General features: G+C 46.6%; 1 protein-coding gene across 1 annotated transcript in view; it reads left to right on the top strand.

The window, feature by feature from the left end:
* The first annotated feature begins 23,775 nt into the window (after positions 1-23,775).
* The window catches only part of MBOAT1 (membrane bound O-acyltransferase domain containing 1), a 124,180-nt gene continuing 122,453 nt past the window's right edge, over positions 23,776-25,502 (top strand). Inside the window, exon 1 of the mRNA XM_056132522.1 lies at positions 23,776-23,908. Within this exon, the coding sequence (XP_055988497.1) occupies positions 23,810-23,908 (99 nt within the window). The 5' untranslated portion in view covers positions 23,776-23,809. The remainder of the gene's footprint in view (positions 23,909-25,502) is intronic.

The raw sequence follows: 25,502 nt of genomic DNA, 5'->3' as shown, positions 1-25,502 counted from the left end.
TGAGTGCAGAGCCAGGAGTAACCCCTGTGTATCACCAGGTGTGACCCAAAAAGCAAATACACACACACATATATATATATATATATATATACATACATTTGCTTTATATGTATATAAAGCACAATGTAGTTCAATTTTTCCAGTTGTGCTTTAAGACTAGAACTCATGGCCTTACCCCAAACTATCTTTACATAAAACTGAATTTTCACAATTGATTTCTTTCTATGGAAGTTTCAATGTCGTCAATGACACAAACAAATGTGCCTTGTTTTCATAAGTTTAAAGTTTTTCGGAAGTGATGTTCAAAGAACTTACCATATTATTGTTCGTAAGCTGTACCTCACTACCTCAGAGATAAGTGGTCTTAGCAGTTTCCATTTTCTCACTGATTTCAATGAAACAGTGTGTTAAGTTGAAATAGAGAAACATATTACTCTAATTTTAGAAACCAAAACAGTAGGATTGGAGTTTTTCCAGCAGAAGTGTGTTTCTTATAGCTATATACAATAGTTGGTGGAGAGAAGCTATATTTAATTTAACATGAACCAGGGAAAACTGCCTTTTCAGCAAAGTATTTGTTCACTGATTTTAAAATGCCTGGAGTTCAATGACAGACCACGTGGATCTAGTTTGAAAGTAAAACAAGTGAGAACTTGGAGTTTCTCAGGAAAAGTGTAGTTCAAACACCAAATTCAGATGTGCATCTGTCTAGGTGCAGTGTCTTACAGCAAACTCTATTAATATCAAACTGCATTTTCCCATTGAGGTCTATGGAAATTTCAATATAGTCAAACTCAGAAACAAATGCCTCTACTTTCCTAGAGTTTCTGAGTAGATGTGTAGTTCAAAGAATTCATGATCACAATAGTCCCACTAAGCTGTAACTCAGAACAAGGAGGTTTGAGAAAAGTGCATTTTCTCACCGATAGCAACGGAAGAGAGCATTGACTGAAATATGACTGCTTTGACTTCAATGAGAGAACCGCTTGACTCTAGTTGAAAGACCAAGTCGGAAGCTGGGGTTTCTCAGCAAGCGTAGTTCAAAAAATTTAACGATATCAGTTGGGCATCAAGGCTATGGCTCACTGTCTGACAAAAAACCTCCCTTTGTATCAAATAGCATTTTTTACTTTGATTCCTATGGAAGTTTCATTGTAATCAATGACAGAAACAAATGTCTCTAGTTAGTACAAATCTAGAGGAGGTTAGAGTTTCTCAGATGAAGTGTAGTGCAAAGAACTGCTTTTCGGGGCTGCAGAGATAGCACAGCAGTTAGGGCGTTTGCCTTGCATGCAGCCGGCCCGGGTTCAATTCCCAGCATCCAGTATGGTCCTTTGAGCACCGCCAGGAGTAACTCCTGAGTGCAGAGCCAGGAGTAACCCCTGTGCTTTGCCAGGTGTGACCCAAAAAATTAAAAAAAAAAACCGAAAAAAAATGGCTTTTCACACTAGTGTGACTAAGCAGTAACTCACCAACCAGATAAAAGTGTTTTGAGCAAAGTGCCATTTCTCAGTGATTTTAAATGAAAAGTGCATTGAGTTCAATGTCAGCAACATGTGACTCTAGTTTTATTGCCAAACGAATTAGTAATTTTGAGTTTCTCACCAGTGGTGTAGGTCTTGTATTGACACGTAATAGGATAAGCTGTAAGTAACACGAACTCCGAGAAATCTGTGATTTTAGCAAAGGTAACTTCCCTTTTGGGCTGAGTGGTAGACTGCGTTGAGTTCAATGACTGAACCCCGCACCTCTACTCTGAGAATAAAACAACTGAGACGTTGCCGTTTCCAGCAAATGTGTACTCCAAACCATGACCGTTTTCAGTGGTGTGTCAAAACTGTTACAGAAAACTGCATTTACACCAAACTTTGTTTTCCTTATTGATCTCTGAAGATTGCAATGGAGTCAAGGACAGAAACAAATGTATCTGGTTTTCCATTCAAAAGTTCTACTGGGAAAATGAAGTTAAAAAATTGCCTATTGTGTTAGTGCTACTAAGCTGTAAGTTACTAGCTCAGATCAAAGTATTTGCAAGAAAGTACATTCTCTCAATGGTTTCAGTGAAAGAGACCTTTGAGTTCAGTGAAAGAAACATGGACTCCCTGTGGTGCAGGGAAGCTGTAACTCACTAGACATCAGAACAAACTGCATTTTGAGCCAAGTATACTTCCCCATTGATTTTAGTGGAGAATGCATTGAATTCCAGGAGAGAACCACGTGACTCTAGTTTGAAAGTCAAACCAGTGTGAAGTTGTACCTCAGGAGTTTCTCAGGAAAAGTACAGTTCAGATACTTACCATTCTTGTTCTTGAGTCAACACTGCTTGACCGTAAGCACTCCACCTCAAGCAAATTGCATTTTCAGGAGTGTCACTTTCCCACTGACTTCAATGGAAGATTGCAGTGAATTAAATGACACGGCCATGTGGCTCTAGTTTGGCCAAGGGGTGGGGTGAGCTCTGTGCTTCCTCTTTTTGGTCAAGAGGTTTCCCCCTTGGGGTACCATTTTGTTGGCCAAGGGGGGTGCGGGGGTGCACACTGGGACCCCTCTTGTTGGCCAAGAGGGTGGGGTGCAGTGGGGTGCTCTCTGGTACGTCTCTTGTCGACCAAGAAAGTTCTTCCTTGTGGCCCTCTCTTGTTGGCCAAGAGGATGGGGTAGGCTCTGAGCCCCCGTTGTTAGCCAAGAGCCGTTTCCCTTGGGGCCCATTCTTGTCAGCCAAGAGGTGAGGTCTGAATCTCACTTGTCGGCCAACAGGTGTCCCCTTTATGGCCTCCTCTTCTCATAAGATGGGGGGTGGGTTCAGGGTTCCCTCCTCAGCCAAGAGGGTGGAGGTGGACTCTGGGCCCCAACTGTCAACCACAAGGGGTCCCCTATGGGCTCTCTCTTTTCCGCCAAGAGGTAGTTAGGTTCTGAGCTTCCTCTTGTTGAAAAAGAGGAATCTCCCTTGGGTCCCTCTCGTCACATCCAAGAGAGTGGGGCTGGGCTATGGGGCCCCTCTTGTGTGGCCCCTTTTGTGTGCCCTCATGGGACACCCTCTTGTCTGGCAAAAAAGGAGGAGTGGGCTCGGACCACCTCTTTTTGGTCAAGAGTGGGCCCCCTTGGAACACCTTCTTGTTGACCAAGAGTAGGGATGCTGTCTGGGACTCTTCCTGTTGGTCAGGCGGGGTCCCCTTTCGGAACCCCTCTTGTCAGCCAAGAGGGCAGTGAGCTCAGTGCACCCTCTTGTCAACCAAAAGCTGAGGTGGGCTTTGGGCCACCTCTTGTCAGTCAAGAGGTGTCCCCTTGGTGCCTCTGCTGTTGGCCAAGAGGAAGGTGTTGGGCTCTGGGCCCCCTCATGTAGGCCAAGAGGAGGGGTGGGCCCTAGGCCCCCTCTTGTTGGCCAACATGGCTACTCCTTGAGGCCCCCTCTAGTTGGTCAAGAGAGAAGGGCCCTTGGTGCCCTCCTGTTGGTCAAGAGGGGATTGGGCTCTGGGCCCCCTCTTGTCGACTGAGAGTGCTCTACCTGGTGACCCAATCTTGTTGGCCAAGAGAGGTCCCCCTTGGAGCCTTCTTGTGTCGGCCAAGGGACTTTGGGATCTGAGGCCCCTCTTGTCATCCAAGCAGGCTGCCCCTTCGGGCCATGTCTTACTACCCAAGAGTGTGTGTGTTCTGGGCCCCCTCTTGCCCATGGAATGGGGTCCCTTTTGGGGTACCCTTTTGTCATCCAAGAGAGGGCAGTGGGCTCAGAACACTCTCTTGTTGCCAGCGCGGTGTCTTCCATTGGGGCCTTTCTTCTTGGCTCAAAGTGGAGGGTGGGTTCTGGACTCCTTGTCAGCTGAGAGAGGGTGTGGGCTATGGGACCTCTCTTGATGAATGAGAGTGGTCCCCCTTAAGGCCCCATCTTTACAGCCAAGAGAGAGTAGTGGGCTCTGGATCCCCTCTTGTCAGCCTAGAGGGGTCCAACTGGGGCACCCTTTTGTAGACCAAGAAGGTTGGGTGGGCACTGGGCCCTCTATCGTCGGCTGAGTGGAAGGGTGTGCTCTGGACCCCCTCTTTACACCCAGGGGAGCCCTCCTAATTGACAAGAGAAGGCACTCCATGCACTCCCTTTAGCCACCTAGAGGGTGTGGCCCCCAGGAGGGGCACCCAAGGGAAATCACTCCTGGCAGACAAGAGGGGGCTTTTCCCATCTAACCCCCCTCCCGGCGGCCTTGAGGGTAGGGTTGCAAGGAGAACCTCCTGTTGTTGACCTGCTGGGGTGTCCCTGTGTGTCTGCAAGACTGGAATCTCGCCTGGGGTCCCCCACTGGCGTCCACAAGAGAAGCTTTCCTAGATGGTTGAACAAGGGTGGTCCCCCCTGGACCCCCAAGATGGCGCCATTGGGGGTGAGGGAGAGCCCTAGTTTGTGGGGGGGGAATTCGTCAGATAGGCAGGAGTCCCCTGGGCTCCCTTCCTGGCATCCATGGGGGATGAGTGCGTGAGAGCCCCACCATGTCTGTCAGGCAGGGTCCCCCCCTGAGGTCCTCTGCTGTCGGGCACGGGGTGGGGGTGTGTGTGGGAGAGCCCCCTCAGCTCAGTTCCCCTGAGCTCATAATTATATCAAATAAAATATGCCTATAAATAGAATTCTGTATATTTTCTTCATTTACTGATGTCATAAGACTCCAAGATTCTCTGAAATATTCCTAGGTTGAGTTATCATTATAATTACTTGTGTGACAATTAAAACTCCTTAAGTGCATAGTTTATAAATAATTATCTAACATAAAATTAAAATGCATCTCTGAACATTCACACTCTTGCTTTTTTACTCCTTTAATGAAGACAAATATTTATACTAAGAACAAGTGGGACCAGCAGTTAGCTCATTGAAATGTTTTACTAGTAGAAAACAGAATCTGGTGAGCATTTTATAGGAAGAAATTCATAATAGAATCAGTAAAATACGTTTTAATTACTATGCTACCACATCCCCAAAGTGGAAAGTTCCATAAAAGTTTTATATTTGCACTTTACCCAAAGTTATTCTGAAAAATTTGGCAGTCCCAGAAACATTCCAGTGACACTGAAAATAATCAGTCATTCTGCTTCTTCAGCGGATCAAGATGTTTTTATTTCCAACAAGTGACACGCCCTGGAAAGAGGATTGAGAACAGCTGAAAAGAACACTTGTTTTTAAATATATGGGCTGGGGGTGGGGGGAGAAAGCCCAAGTTTTTAGTTGAATATTTTTTAATATTTCTTTTTAATTAATTCAAAAAATTTGGGGCCCCTCCCACATGCATAATTCTCCCAGTATCCCTGTGACCCCAATAGTTAAATGTTTCTTTTTTTTTCTTTTTGGGTCATACCCCGCGATGCATAGGGGTTATTCCTGCCTCATGCACTCAGGAATTACTCCTGGTGGTGCTCGGGGGACCATATGGGATGCTGGGAATCAAACCCGGGTCGGCTGCGTGCAAGGCAAACACCTTACCCGCTGTGCTATTGCTCCAGCCCCTAGTTAGATGTTTCTTAATAAAACTTATTCTGTCTTTACTGGGACTCTTCCCCAGCGTTTGAAAATGGGGAAAAGGTGAGAATTGTCCTGGTGAACTTCATCCTCATCATACCATAGGTCTGAATTTAGAACATCTCCATGGTCCCAATTATTGACTCTAAAATTCATGCTTGGTGCTGGAGCGATAGCACAGTAGGTAGGACATTTGCTTTGTAGTCGACCCGGGTTTGATTCCCAGAATCCCATATGGTCCCCAGAGCACCGCCAGGAGTGATTCCTGAGAGCAGAGCTAGGAGTAACCCCTGAGCATCATTGGGGAACCAAAAAACAAAAATAAATAAATAAATAAAATTTATACTTGAATGTCATTGTGATAGTACAGTGAGCAGGGTACTTGCCTTGCATGCAACTGACCTGGGTTCAATCCCCATCATCCCATTCAGTCCGCTAAGTACTGCCAGGAGTCATTCCTGTGTGTAGAGCCAGGAGGATCCCCTGAGCATCACTACGTGTGGCCCCAAAATTAAAAAAAAAATTCATGCTTGATCCCTAACAGATATACATAAAGTGCTGAATTGATGATTTATGATGCCTTGTTCAATTGCGGTGGCTTGGTCCATTTCTAGAGGAAAGGCTTCACAGCCTGACTCCTGGCCCACTGGGATATTTGCAACGGTGTATTGGCCAAGGAAGAGAATCACTGTGGAATCAAGTTTCAGGTAAATTTGTTTTAAGGAGAATAGATTTTGAAATTGGGTGTCTATACGTAGTTTTAAATTGAATAATGCTTATGTAGCTCCAGAAAATCTCGGTCTACCTGAATAGGACAAGGGAGGCAATGAGAGAGGATTTGAGGGACTGTTTGTGGATGGTATGCTTGATGTTCCATTTCCTTATTTTCTGATACATTTCTCAAAATGAGTTGTGGGAGCATGCATGCCTATTTTATTTGGGTATTTTTACTTAAGTTAAGCATGCACACACATATAGGCATGTTATTACACATGTATTTTTATAATAAAGTTAAAACTGCAGAATTTTTCAGGGAAGTTTTATTTCAAACATACACACACATACACACACACACACACGGCAACTATGGTTTATGACGACTAGGTTCATAGGTGTGACGGTAGTGGGGGAAATGTAAAATTTTTACAGCTGGAGGAGACTTCCTCTCAGGAAAAGAACTATCATTACATGTAGGAAAAGGATCTTCCCTTTTTATGTACTGGATTTTATTTATTTATTTGAATTTTATTTTATTAAGTTGCTCACAATAATTTATTACATTCAATATTTCAACACCAATCCCACCACCATTATACCTTCCCACTACCATTATTTTGAATTTTCCCACTACCACTCAAGCTTGCCCCAAAGGCAGATGCTAAATAATTTATTTTGTATTGCTTGTTATTAATAGCACAGCGGTAGGGCATTCGCCTTACAAGCGGCCAACATGACCAACCCGAGTTCGATTCCTCCGCCCCTCTCAGAGAGCCCGGCAAGCTGCCGAGAGTATTCGATATGCCAGACACAGTAACAACAAAGTCTCCAATGGAGACGTTACTGGGCCCGCTCGAGCAAATCGACGATCAACGGGAGGGCCTTTACCTTTACCTTGTTATTAATAATTGACTAAAAACGATCCAAAAAAGTTTTCCTTAGAGAAAAGTGTGTGAAAATTGTTGTATCTCACCTTGGAGTCATTAAGCCCCTGTATGAGAAATCACTAACATGCAATTAAAGGTTGATCCTTGTGTGCTAACATATACATACATATATACATATATATATATATGTATTTGATCAGATTGGTTGCTATTTATCTTACATTCCATCAAATGTGGTGTGCTACTCTTGATATATTAGTGGCATAAAGTATGAGATGCTCCAGGAATTCTAAAATTTTAAATAAGGTGCTAGAGATGGAGTTAAATTTTTAACTGTGATTTGGGGGTCCAGAGGCATTTCTACAGCATGTTGCTCTCTTCTGAGATTTATTTGTGAGTCTCTGGATCACAGCAGTTAACGAGTACCAGAGGCATTTAATGGCACCAGAGACAGTTGGTGGGCATGCTGACCAGGCACCCAGAAGTATAGGGAGATGGAGATTTCAGTCACAAAACCCACATACCTGGGGCGTTCAGTGGATTCATTCTCATGAGTGGAGGGTTTGTCCAGGGCCTGTGAAGGTTGGCTGTGAACATGGCGGTAATTGGGTTCTGGAGTTTGCAGCTGTCAGGATTCTGTTGGGGGCAGGCAGAGGGACACCTGCCCCCTTTGAGGTACCCGAATGAAGTCAGCTTGGTGTGGGATGAGGAGACATCTCTGCAAGGTGTTGCTCTCTTCCTGTACTGAATTTTAAGGAGCAGTAAGCAAAGTCTCAGTTCAAAAGTATTTTTTGTTCGTTCGTTTGCGGGCTGGAGAGATAGCACAGAGGTAGGGTGTTTGCCTTGTGCACAGCCGGCTTGGCTGAGCCAGGTTCAATTCCTCCACCCCTCACGGAGAGCCCAGCAAGCTACTGAGAGTATCTCGCCACACGGCAAAGCCTGGCAAGCTACGCATGACGTATCCAATATGCCAAACACAGTAACAACACGTCTCACGATGGAGATGTTACTGGGCCCGTACTGGGCTTGATCGAGCAAATTGATGAGCAACGGGAGGACAGTGCTACAGTGCTTCTGGGATACATTGCCAGTGCTCAGAGCTTACTCCTGGCTCTCTGCTCAGGGATTACTACTGGCAGGGGTTAGAGGACCAAATGTGGTGTCCAGGATCAAACCTGAGTGGGCTGTGTGCAAGGAAGCACTTACCTACTGTACCTTGACTCCAGCCTTCAGTTCAATAGTTTTACATTAGAAATAAAGGAATTCAGATCAACCTTTTCATTTATGGTCAAATGACCTTTGACTTGGGTACCAAGACAACTCAGTAGGAAAGGAAAATCTTTTCAATGAATGATGCTGGAAAACTGGATGTTCATAGGCAAAAGAATGAAGTTGGATGGATTCTATCTTCAATAATACCAAAATTATCTAAAAATGGATGCAATATGCTAAAATGTAAGACCTGAAATTCTAAAACTTCAAGCAAACATAGGGAGATTTTTCATGACATTGGAACTGGCAGTGATTTCTTGGAAATGACATCAAAGGCACAGGCAACTAAAAAAATGAGTCTAGTGGGATTACATCAAAGTAAAAAAAAAAACCTTTTGTTTCTCACAGAACACAATCAACAAAGTGAAAAGGCAGCTAATGGGAGAATTTTTTTCTAAGTTATCCATCTGATACCAGGTTAATACAGACAGAATGTAATATAGACATTTCAACAACAGCAACAAAAACTCAACTCAGTTGATCAAAATAAAAGAGGCAAGATTTAAACAGATATTTCACCAAAGATGATGTACATACAGCCAATAAATATAAAAAATGTTGTGAAACACTAGAAAAATGCAAATAAAAATCATAACGATCTATCACCTCACTGCCATTAAAATGGCTACTACTGATAACGATCTCAGTACCTGTGTCTTAGATTTACTTCTGCCATTGCTCAAATAAATGCATCCATTTTATTGCAGTACTGCTAAACAATAGGGCTGGAGCATTAGCACAGCAGGTAGGGCGTTTACCTTGCACACAGCCAACCCGGGTTCGATTCCTCCATCCCTCTTGGAGAGCTTGGCAAGGTACTGAGAGTATCTCACCTGCACGGCAGAGCCTGGCAAACTCACCGTGGCGTATTCGATACGCCAAAAATAGTAACAAGTCTCACAATGGAGAGTTACTGGTGCCCACTCGAGCAAATCGATGAACAACGGGTGGATAGTGCTACAGTGCTACTGATACTCTAAAGAATGACAAGTGTTGGCCAGGATGTCGGGAAGCTGGAATCCCGTGCATTGTTGGTGAGATTATAAAATTGCACAATAGCTATAAAAGACAGAAGAGAATTTAATTGGAGCATTATGAAAGGAAAGAGTGTTTGATCTAGCAGTTACACTTCTGTATTTATATATATATATATATACATAATGTATATAATGATTTAAAGCAGGGCCTTAAAAGAGATAAAACACTGCTCACATATATATGTACCACCATCCAAAGGTGGTGGTAATACAAAATAAATTATTTAGCATCTGCCTTCGGAGCAAGCTTGGGTGGTGGTGGGATGAACATTAATTCAAATGAAATAAACCAGTCAGTCACAAAAGACAAATATAGTATGAGTAATTTCACCAATATAGCATGATGCCTATGATTTCAGAAATTCAAAGAAATAGAATGTAGAATGGTGATTACCAGAGATGAAGTGGGGAGAAGGGAAGCTTTGGAAAGAATAGGGACACTCCTTAGTTCAGCCCTGCAGGGGCTCCCCCTTGCTCTCAGAGGAACAACCAACGTGGTATGGTTCCTCCACACCTTCACCACAAGTTCCTTCCTCTCTCCCCTTACTCATTCTGCTTCAGTTGTACTGGTCAGTCTGATGTGTGTCTATCTTGCCAGTTCTGCTTCTGGCTTAGGACTTTTACTCTCGGCAGTTTCGACTTCTAGAATGTTCTTTGTCCAAAAGTTTCCTTAGTTAATTCTCTGGCTTCCTTCAGGGGTTTGTTCAAATGTGATCATCTTAATGAAGCAGTACTGTTAAGTACTGCCACATTCGCCTCCTGTCCCTATTCACCCCGTTACTTTTGTACTGTGTGATTTCACTTTCTATACTTGCCATACTTGAATATGTGATAATTGAGTATTTTATGCTTGAATCTGTTTTTATTTAAATTATTATATTGAAATAACATTAGTTTACAGAACTATGTTTTAGAAATTTAGTCCCACACCACACCATACTACGAAAGTATAGTTACCACACCACACCACACCACACTACGAAAGTATAGTTACCATTCGCCACAGCCCCTTGGGACCTCTCTCTCCTTCCCCCCTTTGGTAACTGGGACTTGGTTTCCCTTGGTTTCCACTGCTCCACTTTGCTTCTTTATACCCCACCTCTAAATGAGATCATTTGATGTCTCTCTTTCTCCTTTTGACTTATTTCACTCAGCAGGACCTTCTCTTATTCCCTCCCCTCAAGGAAAATGGAAGATTTTTATCCTAGAAAGTGCAAGTATGAGTACATGCAAAGGAAAGCCACTGAGGAAGGATGCCACAACCTCTCAACACCAAGGAGAAAGGCTTGGGGAAGGGAAGCCCTAGAGAGGCACCTGGTCTTAGCTTCCCTGTGGCTCTGTCTGGACAGGTTGAACTGGCTGCTCTTCTTCCCTGCCTTTAAGAATCCCTGGGGAACCAGAACTCCATAGTGTGGCTTCTTGATTCTGAAATCTGCCTGGAAAGCTCCTCTATGTTACTGCCTTCAGACATGTTCAAATTTCCAGGTTTGGAAATGAATATTTTGAGTGATTTTTTTTGTTTAGATCTTCTGTTAGAGAGTAGGCACCTCTAGGGGAGGGAATTTTGTCTGTTTGTAATTGGTGTATATTCTATGCCTCTAAGGATAGCTATCTTATAACAGAGGCATAAGGTCAGGTGACTTGTACCTAAGTATCTCAAAACATATATTGGTTCAATATTGACTCACTATTCAGCAAAAGCACCATTTCCCCCAAATGAATCTGGGAATGCTAATACTGAGGGATGCACCATGTACACCAAGTTTCCTGCGATCAAACTAAGCTTTATGTCTGCTTCGAGACTGATAAGGGTATATAGCTGGCCTATTATTTTGCGAAAAATCTAAGGATCTACAGAATCCCGAGAGAATCAATTTATAATGATTTAAAATATACAGAGAAGCATATGGAAAGTCTCAAAAATGGCTTATGGGTGGGGGGCTGGATGTTTTGCCTTGCATGGGGCTGACCCGGGTTTGGTTCCCAGCATCCCATATGGTCCCCCCCGCACTGCCAGGAGTAATTACTGAGTGCAGAGCCAGGAATAACCCCTGTGCATTGCTGGGTGTGGCCCCCAAAGCAAAAAAAAAGATAATAAAGGATCATGGGGAGTTTAGGGAAAGATCTGGGAGAATAGGGGCAAATCCCTCTTTAGTCCCATGAGCAAAAGACTTTGCTGTGCGCTCAGCATTCCAGGCTGGCTTGCCAAATGTGCTGACCCCAAAGCACATGAATTTGAAACAGCAAGCTGGGACATGAGGACTTAAATGAGATGAGATGACAATCATGAGTCCCACTGGCTGCATTCACTGTCGGGAAACATCCATCTGCTCTTTCCAAAACAGGCTTTATCTGGCATTGTTGTTGACCTTCAGAATGGCAGAAGAGAGTGAAGAGTAAAGTAAGAATGCAAGAGTAAAGTAAAAATACAAGAAGGATATCCCAAGTGGTCTTCAAGATGAATACAAGGTCTGGGGAGAAGTTTTAATGTGATGGAGCTTCCTGAGCTGAAAATGACAGTGTCCTCAGCAGCAAACTTCAAGGCAGTGTTCAAGAATGGAGACCCAGTATCTCAGAATACTCAAAATCTCTAGGGACATCAGGCTAGCCTGTAGCTTTTTCCGTTTCCTTTTTTTCTACTTGCATCCAACTCGAGAATCCTTGGCAGCATATGTTGATGAGTTTTTGCCTATCTCGATATTCTCAAACATTCTCTTCAATCACAGTTTATTATTCATAAGACACTTCTTTGGCAATAGCAACTATTTGGAATGCAGCCCAAGAGGCAGGAAGTAAGACAAAAAAATAAATAAAAGGCCTCTGAACATCCAACCCATAGAGTGTGGAGTTTACTTAAAACTCTGAGTACTTTGCTTCTTTAAGAACCCCTTTGGCTCTCAGCCAAAACCTAGTGATGCTAAGCCAATCTAGGAGACCAAAATTATATGCAAGGCTGTGGAGCACTGAAAGAGGAGAGCTCAGGTGGAGCCTGCAAAACTCACAAGCAAACACAGTAATTGAGAAAGTTGACATCTTTGGGGACTAACTGACAAATCACTGAACTACAAGTCATCGGGCTGGAGCAATAGCACAGCGGGTAGGGCGTTTGCCTTGCACGCAGCCAACATGGCCGACCCGAGTTCGATTCCTCCGCCCCTCTCGAAGAGCCCGGCAAGCTACCGAGAGTATTCGATATGCCAGACACAGTAACAACAAAGTCTCCAATGGAGACGTTACTGGGCCCACTCCAGCAAATCGATGATCAACGGGAGGGCCTTTACTTTACTTTACTTACTACTTACAAGTCATCACCCCATTACACAATGAGTTCTTTTGGGTAATAATGCTCCACTAGAAGTAAAAATCTAGTTCTGAACACTGCCCCAATTAAACCTGCAGAAACATCCATGGAAAGCATTTTATAAAGCTCTTCCACCAAAGACTACAATTAAAAATACAACGGGGGGCTGGAGAGATAATACAGCGGGTAGGACATTTGCCTTACATGCGGCCGACCCAGGTTTGATTCCCAGCATCCCATATGGTTCCCTGAGCACAGCTAGGAATAATTCCTGAATGCAGAGCCAGGAGTAACCCTTGTGAATCACCGGGTGTGACCCCCCAAAAGCAAAAAAACAAACAAAAACTCATTAACGGTAGATCATAAGGGGCAAACTTTAGTTAAGCGGTTAATAATTTTTGAATAGTTACTAAGAAGTTATTTCCTATATATACTTTTCAACAGCTTTCTTGTGAAAGGAATCCCATTTATTTTGTGCATTGTAAATTGACATGATATCACATTAGAATGACATATAAACTTAGGACTTTTAGTTTTGACTTAAATCAGTCATGTTTACCACTGAATGGCTGATTCTTTTTCTTCAGGGAGGGGGTCACACCCAGCGATGCTCGGGGGCTCTACACTCAGGAATTACTCCTGGCAGTACTCAGGGAATCACATGGGATACAGGTGAATGAACCCAGGTTGTTCACATGCAAGGCACATGTCCTAACTGCTATACTGTCGCTGCAGCCCGGATAGCTGACTCCATCTTTGATCATACTTGCAAAACATGTTCATTAGCTATTTGCTCCACCTCCCAAGCCCCATAGTTGCATCCTTTAGGTTTTTCAGTACTTGTTGCTTTCTATCTTTTAAGCTTCAGTTTTGATCAAAATTGGTAATAACTGTCTTTATATTGTTCTGAGCTTGTTTGGAGGTTCTAGCAGGGGAGCGCAGCTACTTGTATACCCTCGACCGAAGACCGGTCCGTCTCTATTCGGGGAAGGCCGTGCTCTTCGACCGAGCACGCAGCTTCGGGAGGGACGCACATGGAGCGGTGAGGGAGGAAGGGGACACCCGCCTAGCCAGCCAGATCAGCCGAATCAACCCTGGCGATCAATGGGGTGACAGATGTCGCAGCCAGATCACCCTCACGCAGCCAACATGGCCGACCCGAGTTTGATTCCTCTGCCCCTCTCGGAGAGCCCGGCAAGCTACAGAGAGGATCTCGCCCACATGGCAGAGCCTGGCAAGCTCCCCGTGACGTATTCGATATGCCAAACCCAGTAACAACAAAGTCTCCAATGGAGATGTTACTGGGCCAGCTCGAGCAATATTGTTCTGAGCATGTTTAGTTTATAGGGGCTTTAGTTAAGACTGCATTCACATGCATTTATCATTGACACTTTAAGTATTTGGTATGATAATGGCTTTCTTTTTTCCCCATTCTTTATAATTTTATTTATTGAATCACCATGAGAGCAGTTGCAAAGTTTCGGGTCTAAGTCTCGATCATACAATGAAACACCCGTCCCTTCACCAGTGCCCATTCTCTACCCCCAACAACCCCAGTATACCCCCATCCCACACCCTCCCCCTACCTGTGGGGCAGATGATTTCCATATTACTCTCTCTCTACTTTGATCACATTCAATATTTTGACACCAGACACACCATTATTATTTGAGATTTTACCCCAACACTCAGATCTGCTGAAAAGGTAACAGTAGACAATTTGTTTTCTATTGCTGGTTATGAATAACATATGATGTCGCGTGGCTGCTGTAGTGGCCACGCGATTTTGAAATTCCAAAATTTTAACATTTAAATCTGGAGGGATTTCTGCCAAAACCTGCTGGGTTCTGAGATTTGCTCCTGAATCTCTGGGATCATGGCCATTAAGCAGCTTGATCAGGAGCCAGAGAGGCTGTTCGTGGGCAATGACTTGGGGTCACGTAGGGGTGGGGAGGACAGAACCGGCTCCACTCCCATCCCATGAGGCCCAAAATGTCTCGTCACTGAGGGCCCAAACCTGACTGTCCAGTGGCCTCTGGAGGATGACGGCCACCGAGCTGCCAAGGGGAAGCAGGTGGAGGGACAACACCCTTTCCCCTGGGGTGGCCCGGTGACAGTAACCTACTGCATGGTCCGGACGCATTTCTGCCAAAAGCCGCTGGGTTTCGGAGCTGGAGAGATAGCACAGCGGGTAGGGCATTTGCCTTGCACGCGGCTGACCCGGGTTCGATTCCCAACATCCCATGTGGTCCCCTGAGCACCGCCAGGAGTAACTCCTGAGTGCAGAGCCAGGAGTAACCCCTGTGCGTTGCCGGGTGTGACCCAAAAAGCAAAAAAAAAAAAAAAGCCGCTGGGTTTCAAGATTTGTTTCTGAGTCTCTGGGATGATAATGTCTTTCTTTCAGAGATTATTTTGGATTCTTTTGTTTTTTGAACATAACAACATCTCTCTGAGATATCTATATGTTGGAGATGTATACACACACACATATATCAGAGATGATTTGTTGATTTGTCACAAGTAATAGATGATAAGCTATTTTGGGGGAAAACACTATTATTCAGCGGTCATTAATAAAAATAATGTGTTCAGGATATCAATTTCTCATTTTCTTCACCTGCTACCAATATAAAAACAATATCTCACTGGGATTTCAGACATAAAAAATATGTTTGGCAAGCAAGCAGCAACAGATGTGACAAGCAACTACAGGTTGAGCTTCAAGGCAAAGAAATGGAATGCAGGTTGCAAAGCTTAAAAAGTCCCCGTGGCTTGGGGACTGGAGAGACAGAACAGGGACTAACCCATTTGTCTTGCATGGCACAGGACCTGGTTCCCTGCCGTCGGCAGGTATGGCCCTCTGCCCCAAATTCCCTGAGGTTTTTTTGGATTGTATTGAAATAAATCACTTAAAAAGCAGGGTGGTATTCACCACAGATCAGTTTATTTTTATTTTTAATTTTATTTGTTTGTTTGTTTATTTATTTATTTATTTATTGCTTTTTGGGTCACACCTGGCGATGCACAGGGGTTACTCCTGGCTCTGCACTCAGGAATCACTCCTGTCGGTGCTTAGGGGACCATATGGGATGCTGGGAATCAAACCCGGGTCGGCCGCGTGCAAGGCAAATGCCCTACCCGCTGTGTTATCTCTCCAGCCCCCTGTTTATTTATTTTTTGCTTTTTGGGTCACACTGGAGATACACAGGGGTTACTCCTGGCTCTGCACTCAGGAATTGCCCCTGGTGGTGCTCAGGGGACCATATGGGATACTGGAAATCGAGCCCAGGTCAGCAGCTGACCATCCTTTTGACCAGCTCTCATATGTTAAGCATGAAGTTTAATGTCCTGGGCAGGCAACAATTTCTGCTGTTTTCTTTTTTAATTTTTAAAAGTTGTTTATTTTTCATTTTATAAAAGTAGTTCACAATATTTGATTACCAATAGAACACCAATCCCATCATCATTATACCTTCCCACTATCATAGTTCAGATGTTTCCATCCCGAACACTAACACCTGCCCCAAAGCAGAACCTAAATCATTTATTTTGTATTGTTTGTTCGAAAAACTGCCAAAAACACTCCAAAAAAGTTTCCTTAGAGGAAAGAGTGTGAAGATTGTTATATTTCACCAGGGCCATTAAGCCCTTCTATAATAGAGCACTAATAGGTTGTTAAAGGTTGAGCCTTGTGTGCTAATACACACACACACACACACACACACACATATATGTATATACATATCACTGTATCACTGTCATCCTGTTGTTCATTGATTTGCTTGAGCAGGTACCAGACTTGTTGTTACTGTGTTTGGCATATCGAATACACCACAGGGAATTTGCTAGACTCTGCCGTGATATACACATATATACATGTATACATATATGTATATATATATATGCATCTGTAAAAAATATTTCCCTCTAAGATTGGTTGCTTCCTACTTTATTTATTTATTTTGCTTTTTGGGTCATACCCGGTGATGCTCAGGGGTTACTCCTGGCTCTGCACTCAGAAATGACTCCTGGCGGTGTCCAGGGGACCATATGGGATGTTGGGAATCAAACCTGGGTCAGCTGCGTGCAAGGCAAACGCCCTACCCGCTGTGCTATCACTCCAGCCCTGGTTGCTTTCTACTTTAAACCTTATCAAATATGATGCAGTACTCTTGGAGTATGGATGGTGTGAGATATCAGTTGTTGCGAGGCTGCATTTGTGACCTCGCAATCCAGAAATGCATCCACTTCTGGTGAGGCTCAGCCAGACCAGAGCATGTGGACAGTGGCTGTGAGTATGGTGGTGGTTGAGTTCTGGAAATTTTCAGCTGCCAGGGCTGGGTCCCATGGGGTTGGTCTCACCTGCCCCCCTCTGGGACACCCTGAATGAAGCAGCCTGGCGTGGGGTCCAGAGGCATGGTTATCGCATGTGTCGTGTTATGCTCCCTTCCGGGAAAGAAGAACAGGCGATTCTGGATTATGGCCAATGACAAAATTATCTGGCGCCATCTGCTGTTTTTCTGAAGGTGGACTTCTACTATAATGAGAGGATTTCTATATAATAAAAACATAGTAGATGGACCAAGCCTGAATCCCACTTTGGCTGTTTGCTAGCTGGGTCAGCAAGTGACGAATTACCAGAAAGCAAGTATTCTCACAAATAAAAATGGAGATGATGATGACATAACAAAAATGATACCTGAACCTGTTCTTTCAACCTCATTAAGTTGGGAGAATCAAAGGCGAAAATACTAATGACTATGTTCCATGAACTCCCAGTATCATTATAAAAATATGTAACATTATCACACGATCATTTTATTTTTACATAGGTTCTAATTTGGTTTGGTTGGTGATTATCTTTGGGTTGTTTGACAACTAAATGTATCATTAGGATCTTGTTCTTTTTGAAGGGTTTCAGCTTTTTTTTTTTCTTTTTGGGTCACACCTGACGATGCTCAGGGGTTGTCTTTGTACTCCTGGCTTCGCACTCAGGAATCACTCTTGGCGGTGCTCAGGGGATCATATGGGATGCTGGGAATTGAACCCAGGTCGGCCGCGTGCAAGGCAAATACCCTGTTGGCTGTGCTATCGCTCCAGCCCAAGGGTTTTAGCTTTGAAAACTTTGAGCACACAGTTTTAATGCACTTCTGGTGTTGGTATTTGGTTGGGTCTAGGCTGGGTTTTTTTTCAGGCCCATATGTGGAATAAAATTGGAAGCAGGAGGCAGGAAAGGTAAATTCACAGAAGCTTATTTAAGCCAACCTCCCTTTCAGGATTGAAGCTCTGAATCCCAGCCTTCTACATTCCAGTCCCTTGAGGAGACAGACTGGGCCAAAAGACCTGTGGCATTTTGTTTTGTGGCCACACCCATTGGCCAGAGGCTACTTGCAGTGGAGCTCAGGAGAACGTATACAGCACCAGGGATGGAACCTGGGACTCCTGAAGGCGAAGCCTGTACTCAGCCCGCCAGCCTTTAACTCAGATACTTTATGAGGCAGTCTCACTATCTAGAATGGTCCTGTGTCATGCTGAGTGAAATGAGTCAGAAGGAGAAGGACAAAGACAGAATGACGACCTTCACCTGTGGTATATAAAAATATATATAGTAGAAGACTAATATCCATGGCCAGGGAAAACAGGGGTTAGGAGGACTGGTCAATGGTTGGAATCAACCACAAATGTGCGTGGGGCTGGGGATAGGTAAGAGAGAGAAGAGACTTCTATGACAATAATAGCTGGGAATGATCACGCTGGACAAGATCTGAGTCTTCAAAGTAGGTAAGGGATATTCTTGATAACCTTTCAGTAGCAATATCGTGGGGCTGGAGCGATAGCACAGTGGGTAGGGCATTTGCCTTGCACGCAGCCAACATGGCCGACCCGAGTTCGATTCCTCCATCCCTCTCGGAGAGCTCAGCAAGTTACCGAGAGTATCTCGCATGCACGGCAAAGCCTGGCAAGCTACCCGTGACGTCTTCAATATGCCAAACACAGTAACAACAAGTCTCATGATGGAGACGTTAGTGGGTTCGCTTGAGCAAATCGATGAACAACGGGAGGACAGTGACAGTGATCAATATCGTAAATCACAATGCCCAAAAGGAGAGATAGATAGATATATAGATAAGTAGAGAGACAGAGACAGAGAGACAGAGACAGAGAGATAGAGAAGAAAAGTGCCTGCCATAGAGGTATGCTGGGACATAGGGGGTGATGGGAGGGAATGGGGGGACACTGATCACTGATCCCGGGAAATGTACACTGGTGGAGGGATGGGTGCTGGAACACTGTACTACTGAAACCTAAACCTAATCATGTAAGGGTCTTTGTAAGGGTCTATCTCACAGTGATTCCATAAAAAAAAAGTAAAATTAGAATGGTCTCGTCTCAAAGCCTAGCACCTCAAATTCAAAACATGCATTTGCTTGCTCATATTGGTTGCTGGGAATAGCAATATGCGCACTGTCGCACTATAGCAACTGTCCTCCCATTGTTCATCGATTTGCTTGAGTGGGCCCAGTAACGTCTTCATTGTGAGACTTGTTGTTACTGTGTTTGGCATATCGAATACATCACGAGTAGCTTGCCAGACTTTGCCATGCGGGTGAGATAATCTCGGTAGCTTGCTGGGCACTCCGAGAGGGGCGGAGGAATCGAACCCGGTTCAGCCTGGGCCAAGCGCAAGGCAAACGCCCTACTGCTGTGATATCACTCTAGCCCAGCAATATGCGAATGCGAGACAAAAATAATGCTGCCTTCACATTGACCATCACATAAATTGAGACGAGTCTTATGGTATAGAAATAGTTTGTATGGGAGGGAGGGATGGGGAGAACTTTCTGTTGGCTTCATACTCCGGCAGCCCAGAGACTCTGGAAAATATATCTCCAGCCTTCAATCCGAGACCTTCATCAGATAGGCCTGGCGCCCCCGCCGCTGACTCCACCACTGGCCAAGTCCAATCCAACAAGATGAAAAGCCCGCAGGTAGAAAGACGGCGCGACAGATAGCCTGCGGCCTGGGCCCTGCCACCTTTATTGCCACCAGTAAATGGAGAACTGCGGCAGGAATGACGGGCCTCTGCCAGGCGTGTGGGTGAGCCTCCTGATAAAGAGACAAGGGCTTTGTCTGGGGCCAGGGCCCAGGGCATGAGAACTGAGAGCCTGTGTTTCCCAGGGGTCATACACAGTTTTCTTCTCTCCCCAAAGCCAACAATTTATTGGTGCTTGCTCAGTGCCGTCTCACGGAGCACAGAGGCCCTAAAAACCACCGCCTGGGTTACTGCAAGGACGCTTGTGTGAAATTGTGTCTGACTTTAGCATAGGAAGGTGTTTATAATCATTAGTACCTCAATCTAGAGATGTCAGTGAGTGGTCCCAGAAATAAAGGGGAAGGAAAAGATCCACATAGCCCAGGTGCATTTGTTTGTTTGTAAGTTTGCTTGATGTGTGCTCTGGGGTTACTCCTGATTTGGAATACTCAATGCTCTGGGGACCAGGTGGTTCCAGGGACCCAACCTGAGGTTCCCGTAGGGAGAGCATAATCACTCGAACCCATTAAACCATATTCCTGCCTCCTACCTTCACCCTCTGCACCTATCATCTCCAGAACGAAGAGGTCAATTTGACTCTCAGAGGTGGAATTGGAGTATTCACGCAAAGCCATGTCATGAAATCATTTTTAGCATTCATTGTAGTTCAATATCAAGGGAAAATTTTAGACCAGATCATGATCTGGGTTGTGATGGGCAGAGATCAATCTGCAGAAAGCGAACTCTCTGTTCTGTTTTGAAATCTATACCAGGATGATGATTTTTTGGTGTTTATTTATTTTTTTTTAAAGTCTGAAGATCAGAGCTTTGTGGATAATTATGTGTGATCTGACACATTTGCTTCATGAATGCTCTCTGAGCTGACCTACTTTCTTTTCTGACAGTTACATTTGAGCACTAATGGTTTTTATTCCCCCAACCCCACCCCCAATAATGCTGTCAGGCCCCTGCTGCACCAGCACCTCACTTAATCGGTCATATTGCTCAAGCTAAGAAGAACGTGGCTGCATCTCTGGTCGGTTTCCAGAACTTAATATTCATAGAGTTTGTCTGGACTCCAGGGTCTCTGAGGTGTGTGTGTGTGTGTGTGTGTGTGTGTGTGTAGCAGAATGTCTCTGGACATGGTGGCCTCCTTGGGAAACTCCATGGGGATAGGAAGGGTCTTCCTTCCTCCCTCCCTCCCTCCCTCCCTCCCTCCCTCCCTTCCTTCCTTCCTTCCTTCCTTCCTTCCTTCCTTCCTTCCTTTTTTTTCTCCCTCCCACCCTCCCTTCTTCCTTCCTTCCCTCCCTTCTTCCTTCCTTCCTTCCTTCCCTCCCTCCTTCCTTCCTTCCTTCCTTCCTTCCTTCCTTCCTTCCTTCCTTCCCTCCCTCCCTCCCTCCCTCCCCCTCCCTCTCTCTCTCTCTCTTTCTTTCTTTCTTCCGGAACTACTTTTTTTTTCTTTTTTAGGTCACACCCAGAGCCATAGGGTTACTCCTGGCTCTGCACTCAGGAATTACTCCTGGTGGTGCATTGGGAGATCATATGGGATGCTGGGAATCGAACCCGGGTCAGCTGTGTGCAAGGCAAATGCCCTACCCGCTGTGCTATCGCTCCAGCCCCCTGACTACTCTTATTAGTCAAGATTGGTTGTTTTCTACATTACATTCTCATCTGATGTACATTACATTCTCATCTGATGTACATTCTCATCTGGTGTACTTCTACTGGAATGTCAGTATTGTAGAGTTTGGAGGTGTCCCACAACCAAAAATCCAGAATATTTAACTGAATGGTTTAGCCAGGGTTATTCTGGTGGATTTGGGGTGCGGGTTCAGCTGCTGGGGCTTTGGTTGGCCGGGGGCTGCCCCACCCCCATCCACTCCTCAGATCGCCCCAGAGGTCTCAGCCGGGAAGGGGTGTCTGAGAAACTTCTGTAGCTAGTTGATCTCTTTTGGATTTATTTATGAGTCTCTGGAACAAGGCCAGGAGATGTGCTCCCACGGTGATGGTGGTGTTGAGACATGGGTGTGATAGCCGGGGCTTCCGGAAGTACAGGGATGTGTGTTGGGGGGTCACCCATCCCAACTCGGAGAAGAAAGGGCCGTTTTTTGGCTCCCGTGTGGGTTGAGAAATTCTCTCTTGGCTTTGAAAATTCTGGCATCTTGTGAGGGAGAAAACTGCCCCAAAGGCGAGGGGAGGGCTGAGCGCTGGAGGGGGACTTGCGACCAGGCCCAGGGCCTACAGCTGGGTTCCCAGCTGGGGCCACATTGAAAATAAACCGCTCCCCCTTGCCCTGCTGTAGAGGAAACTCAGCAATGGCTCAGCCACAGCTCCCAGGGACCCAAGGGCGGCGGCAGAGACTTTAGGTTTGCTCTGGCCAGGGGAGCCTGGGCTTCACATGAGTTTCTTTTACCCCCCAGAAGGGCTGGGGGGTAAGTGTCTGGCAGTTCTGGGGGGCCTGCTCATGGCTCAGGGACTGTTCTTGGGAGTGCTTGGAGGACTCTGTGTGCCTGGATAGCCTCTGGCACCCTGCAACTCAGGGACCCAGGGCCCACTCTTAGGTCACAGTCTCTCTCGCTCTCTATTCCTCTGCCACAGATAGTGGAACCACCGGAATAGTAGAGATCAACTGGGCTTCTGACATGCAAAGCCTGAGCTCAGCCTGTTTCTCTCTCTCTCTCTCTCTCTCTCTCTCTCTCTCTCCCTCCCTCCAACTCTCTCCTCTCCCCTCCCTTCCTTTCCCCTTATCTCCTCTTCCCTCCCCTCCTCTCTTCCTCTCTCTCCATTAGGGTCCCAGGGGACCACAGGGTGCTGGATCAGATGCAGAACCTCCCTGTTCCGCCCATCTCTCTCTCTCTCTCTCTCTCTCTCTCTCTCTCTCTCTCTCTCTCTCCCTCCCTCCAATTCTCTCCTCTCCCCTCCCTTCCTTTCCCCTTATCTCCTCTTCCCTCCCCTCCTCTCTTCCTCTCTCTCCATTAGGGTCCCAGGGGACCACAGGGTGCTGGATCAGATGCAGAACCTCCCTGTTCCGCCCATCTCTCTCTCTCTCTCTCTCTCTCTCTCTCTCTCTCTCTCTCTCTCTCTCTCTCTGTCTCTCTCCAGCCAGCAGCCCCTGTTGACTTTTCTTCGCTCACCCGTGGGCTCCGAGAGACCCTTTCCCAGCAAGGACCCTCCCCACCCGCTAGCACAGAGCCCCTCCTGGAAAGACTCTTTAAGCCATTTACGACTTTTTCCAAACCTAGGAAGACACTAGTATTTGGAGAAAGTCCCCAAATACCAGAAAGGACGTGTGCGTGTGCGTGCGTGTTTGTGTGTGTCTCTGTGTGTGTGTATGTGTGCGTGTGTGTGCATGTTTGTGTGTGTGTCTCTCTCTCTGTGTGTGTGTGTGTGTGTGTGTGTGTGTGTATCCTGGGAGGGGTGTGCCCGAGAAGACCCGAAGGGCCTGCACCTCTTCCTAGAACCCGGGCACACCGACAGCAGCGGACAGGTGGCGAGGAAACGCCCCGCGGCCGCTCGGAGTTCTGGGCGTTTGCCGGAGTGGCGCCGTCTGGCCGGGAGGCAGGGAAAGAAAGCGCGGGAGTGGGCGCGCGGGGGGCCCCGGCGAGGCTGGCATTTCCCGGGGCTGGCTGCCACCGGCCGATCTGCAGCCGGGGAGAGTGGGGGGACCCCCAGGCTAGGTGCGCTCGGGGCGCTGTCCGGGGCGCGGGGCCGCGCGCACCCAGCCGCAGGGCGAGGCCCTCCCGGGCCGGGGCGGGGCGGGGCGGGGCGGGCCGGGAGGCGGCCGGGGGCGCGGCTGCTCCGGGGTCCCCCCCACCCCCCTGCGCCCCGGGGCCGGCCCGGGCGGCGGCGCCAATGAGCGGCGAGAGGAGGGAGCGGGAAGCCGAGCGCGCCCGGCCGGGGCCTCCCACGCGCCAGAGTCCGGCGCGCGCCCGCAGCCGCTCCCCACCCAGCCGCGCGCCCCGGGTCCGAGCAGCGCCCCCCGTACCCCCTTGCGGAGCGCTCGCGCAGGAGCACGGGGAGCCAAGGTGGGTGGTGGCGCGGGCCGGGGCAGCCGCCCCCTGAAGATGCGGGATGGCAGGAGCGCCGCCCGCCAGCAGCCGCTCGTACCGCACCACGGGCTCCACCTGTCTGCACCCGCTCAGCGAGCTCCTGGGCATCCCCTTGGACCAGGTGAGTGCTCGCATCCCACACCCGGGAGGGAGGGGATTCTAGTCCGGGGGGCGAGTGCCGTGGGGGGCTGGACCGCGGTCTGCAATATGCACGGGCATAGGCAGGACAGGTGAACACATTACTCCTTCTTTTTCTCCTTCTTTTTTAAGTTCTTTTTTATTTTCTTTTGAATGAAGTGTTTTTCCTCCTATAAGTATTAAAAAAAAAACAAATTGGTGTACCCTGCCAGGCAGGTTAGAGTGAACTTTAATTTTTTTCCCCCTTTTTGAAGTTTTGGGTTACCTCATTTCCTGTAACCAAGTTGTATGAGGTTGTGATAAAGGAAACGGAGTGGTTTCTTTCAGGAACCACTTGGAGAAGGTCTAGTGGCGTTTGTTGAATTTGGAGGTTGAGTGTCCTACCTTTTTCCATCCACACTCCTCTTTATTCCTTTGGGTGTTGGGGCCACACCCAGCGGTGCTCAGGGTTTATTTCTGGTGCTGGGACTATTTGTGGGACCCGGGTTTGAATTCGGGTAGGCTGAGTGCAAAACAGGTGTCCGACTTGCTGTCTCCCCGTTCCCACACAGGACCCTGCTTAAAGGGGGGGGGGGGGGAGAAGGTAGCTCCAAGGGCGTGATCCCCAGCTGGGTGTGTCTCCAAAACTAGTCAATAAATCAATAAACCTGGTAGAACAGAAGGCTGCCGGCCTCTAGGTCTTTAACGGGATCTGGGTTTTTTTTTTTGACTTCAGCCGTGAGAGTTGGCAGAGAAGTGACAGTCACTTCTTTGCAACCGTGTCCGTTGCAAAGGGAGGAGAGCCACAAAGACGATTTTCTCCTTGTGCAGGAGGAACCCAGGTGGGGCAGGAGAGGGATCCACTTATTTGTTGCATTTATCCCTGATATTCTAGGTTCCGGAGTGGGACAGGTTGTTGTGGGAAGCTGAAACTATTTGGCTGTCCAGGAATGGTCTGATTTCATTCAACAAGGAACAGTCATTCCTGGTCGGAAATCTTCCCCTGGAGTTGAGCTGACTGACTCACTTTCTTCTCTGGAGGTGCCCAAGGCTAGCCTGTGAGTGTATTTAGGAGAGAGTCAATAAATAGATGTTGATTTAAATGGAATGGGCAGGTTGAGTTGGACCAAGGCCCAGCGGCCTTGGGATTGTTGTTTCATGCTGAGTTTTTGCCTAGTTTTCTTCCTCTGCTTGCACTGTTGATTTTTTTTCTTCTTCCCTTGCTTCATTTCTTCAAACAAGAACTTACCTGCTGCCCTTTTTTGCTCACATTCCTGAGCAACGAGGAAGTGAGACCGGCTGAGTTTCTGTGTTTCTGTTTACCGAGCTACCCTTTTACCTGGCTCCCTGCAAGGAGGATCTGATTTGGACTCCACCTGGCTGCTCTATCAGCCGCCAAGCCAAGAAACGGCGCAGGGAGAAGTAAACGGGGATAACTCCAGCCTTTGTGCAGTTCATGTTGGTTTCAGCTGTGTCTAGGCTCAAGGCTTTGGAACTAGGCACAGGGAGGGAAAGCAGTGCGTTCTTTCACAAAATATACTGCGGGTAGCCTTATTTCCTTCAGAGGAGTGTGTGTGTGTGTGTGTGTGTGTGTGTGT

This window comes from Sorex fumeus, unplaced genomic scaffold (genome assembly GCF_029834395.1).
Source record: "Sorex fumeus unplaced genomic scaffold, SorFum_2.1 ptg000094l, whole genome shotgun sequence".
Taxonomy (NCBI): Eukaryota; Metazoa; Chordata; class Mammalia; order Eulipotyphla; family Soricidae; genus Sorex; species Sorex fumeus.
This window is presented reverse-complemented; position numbering and strand designations above follow the sequence as displayed.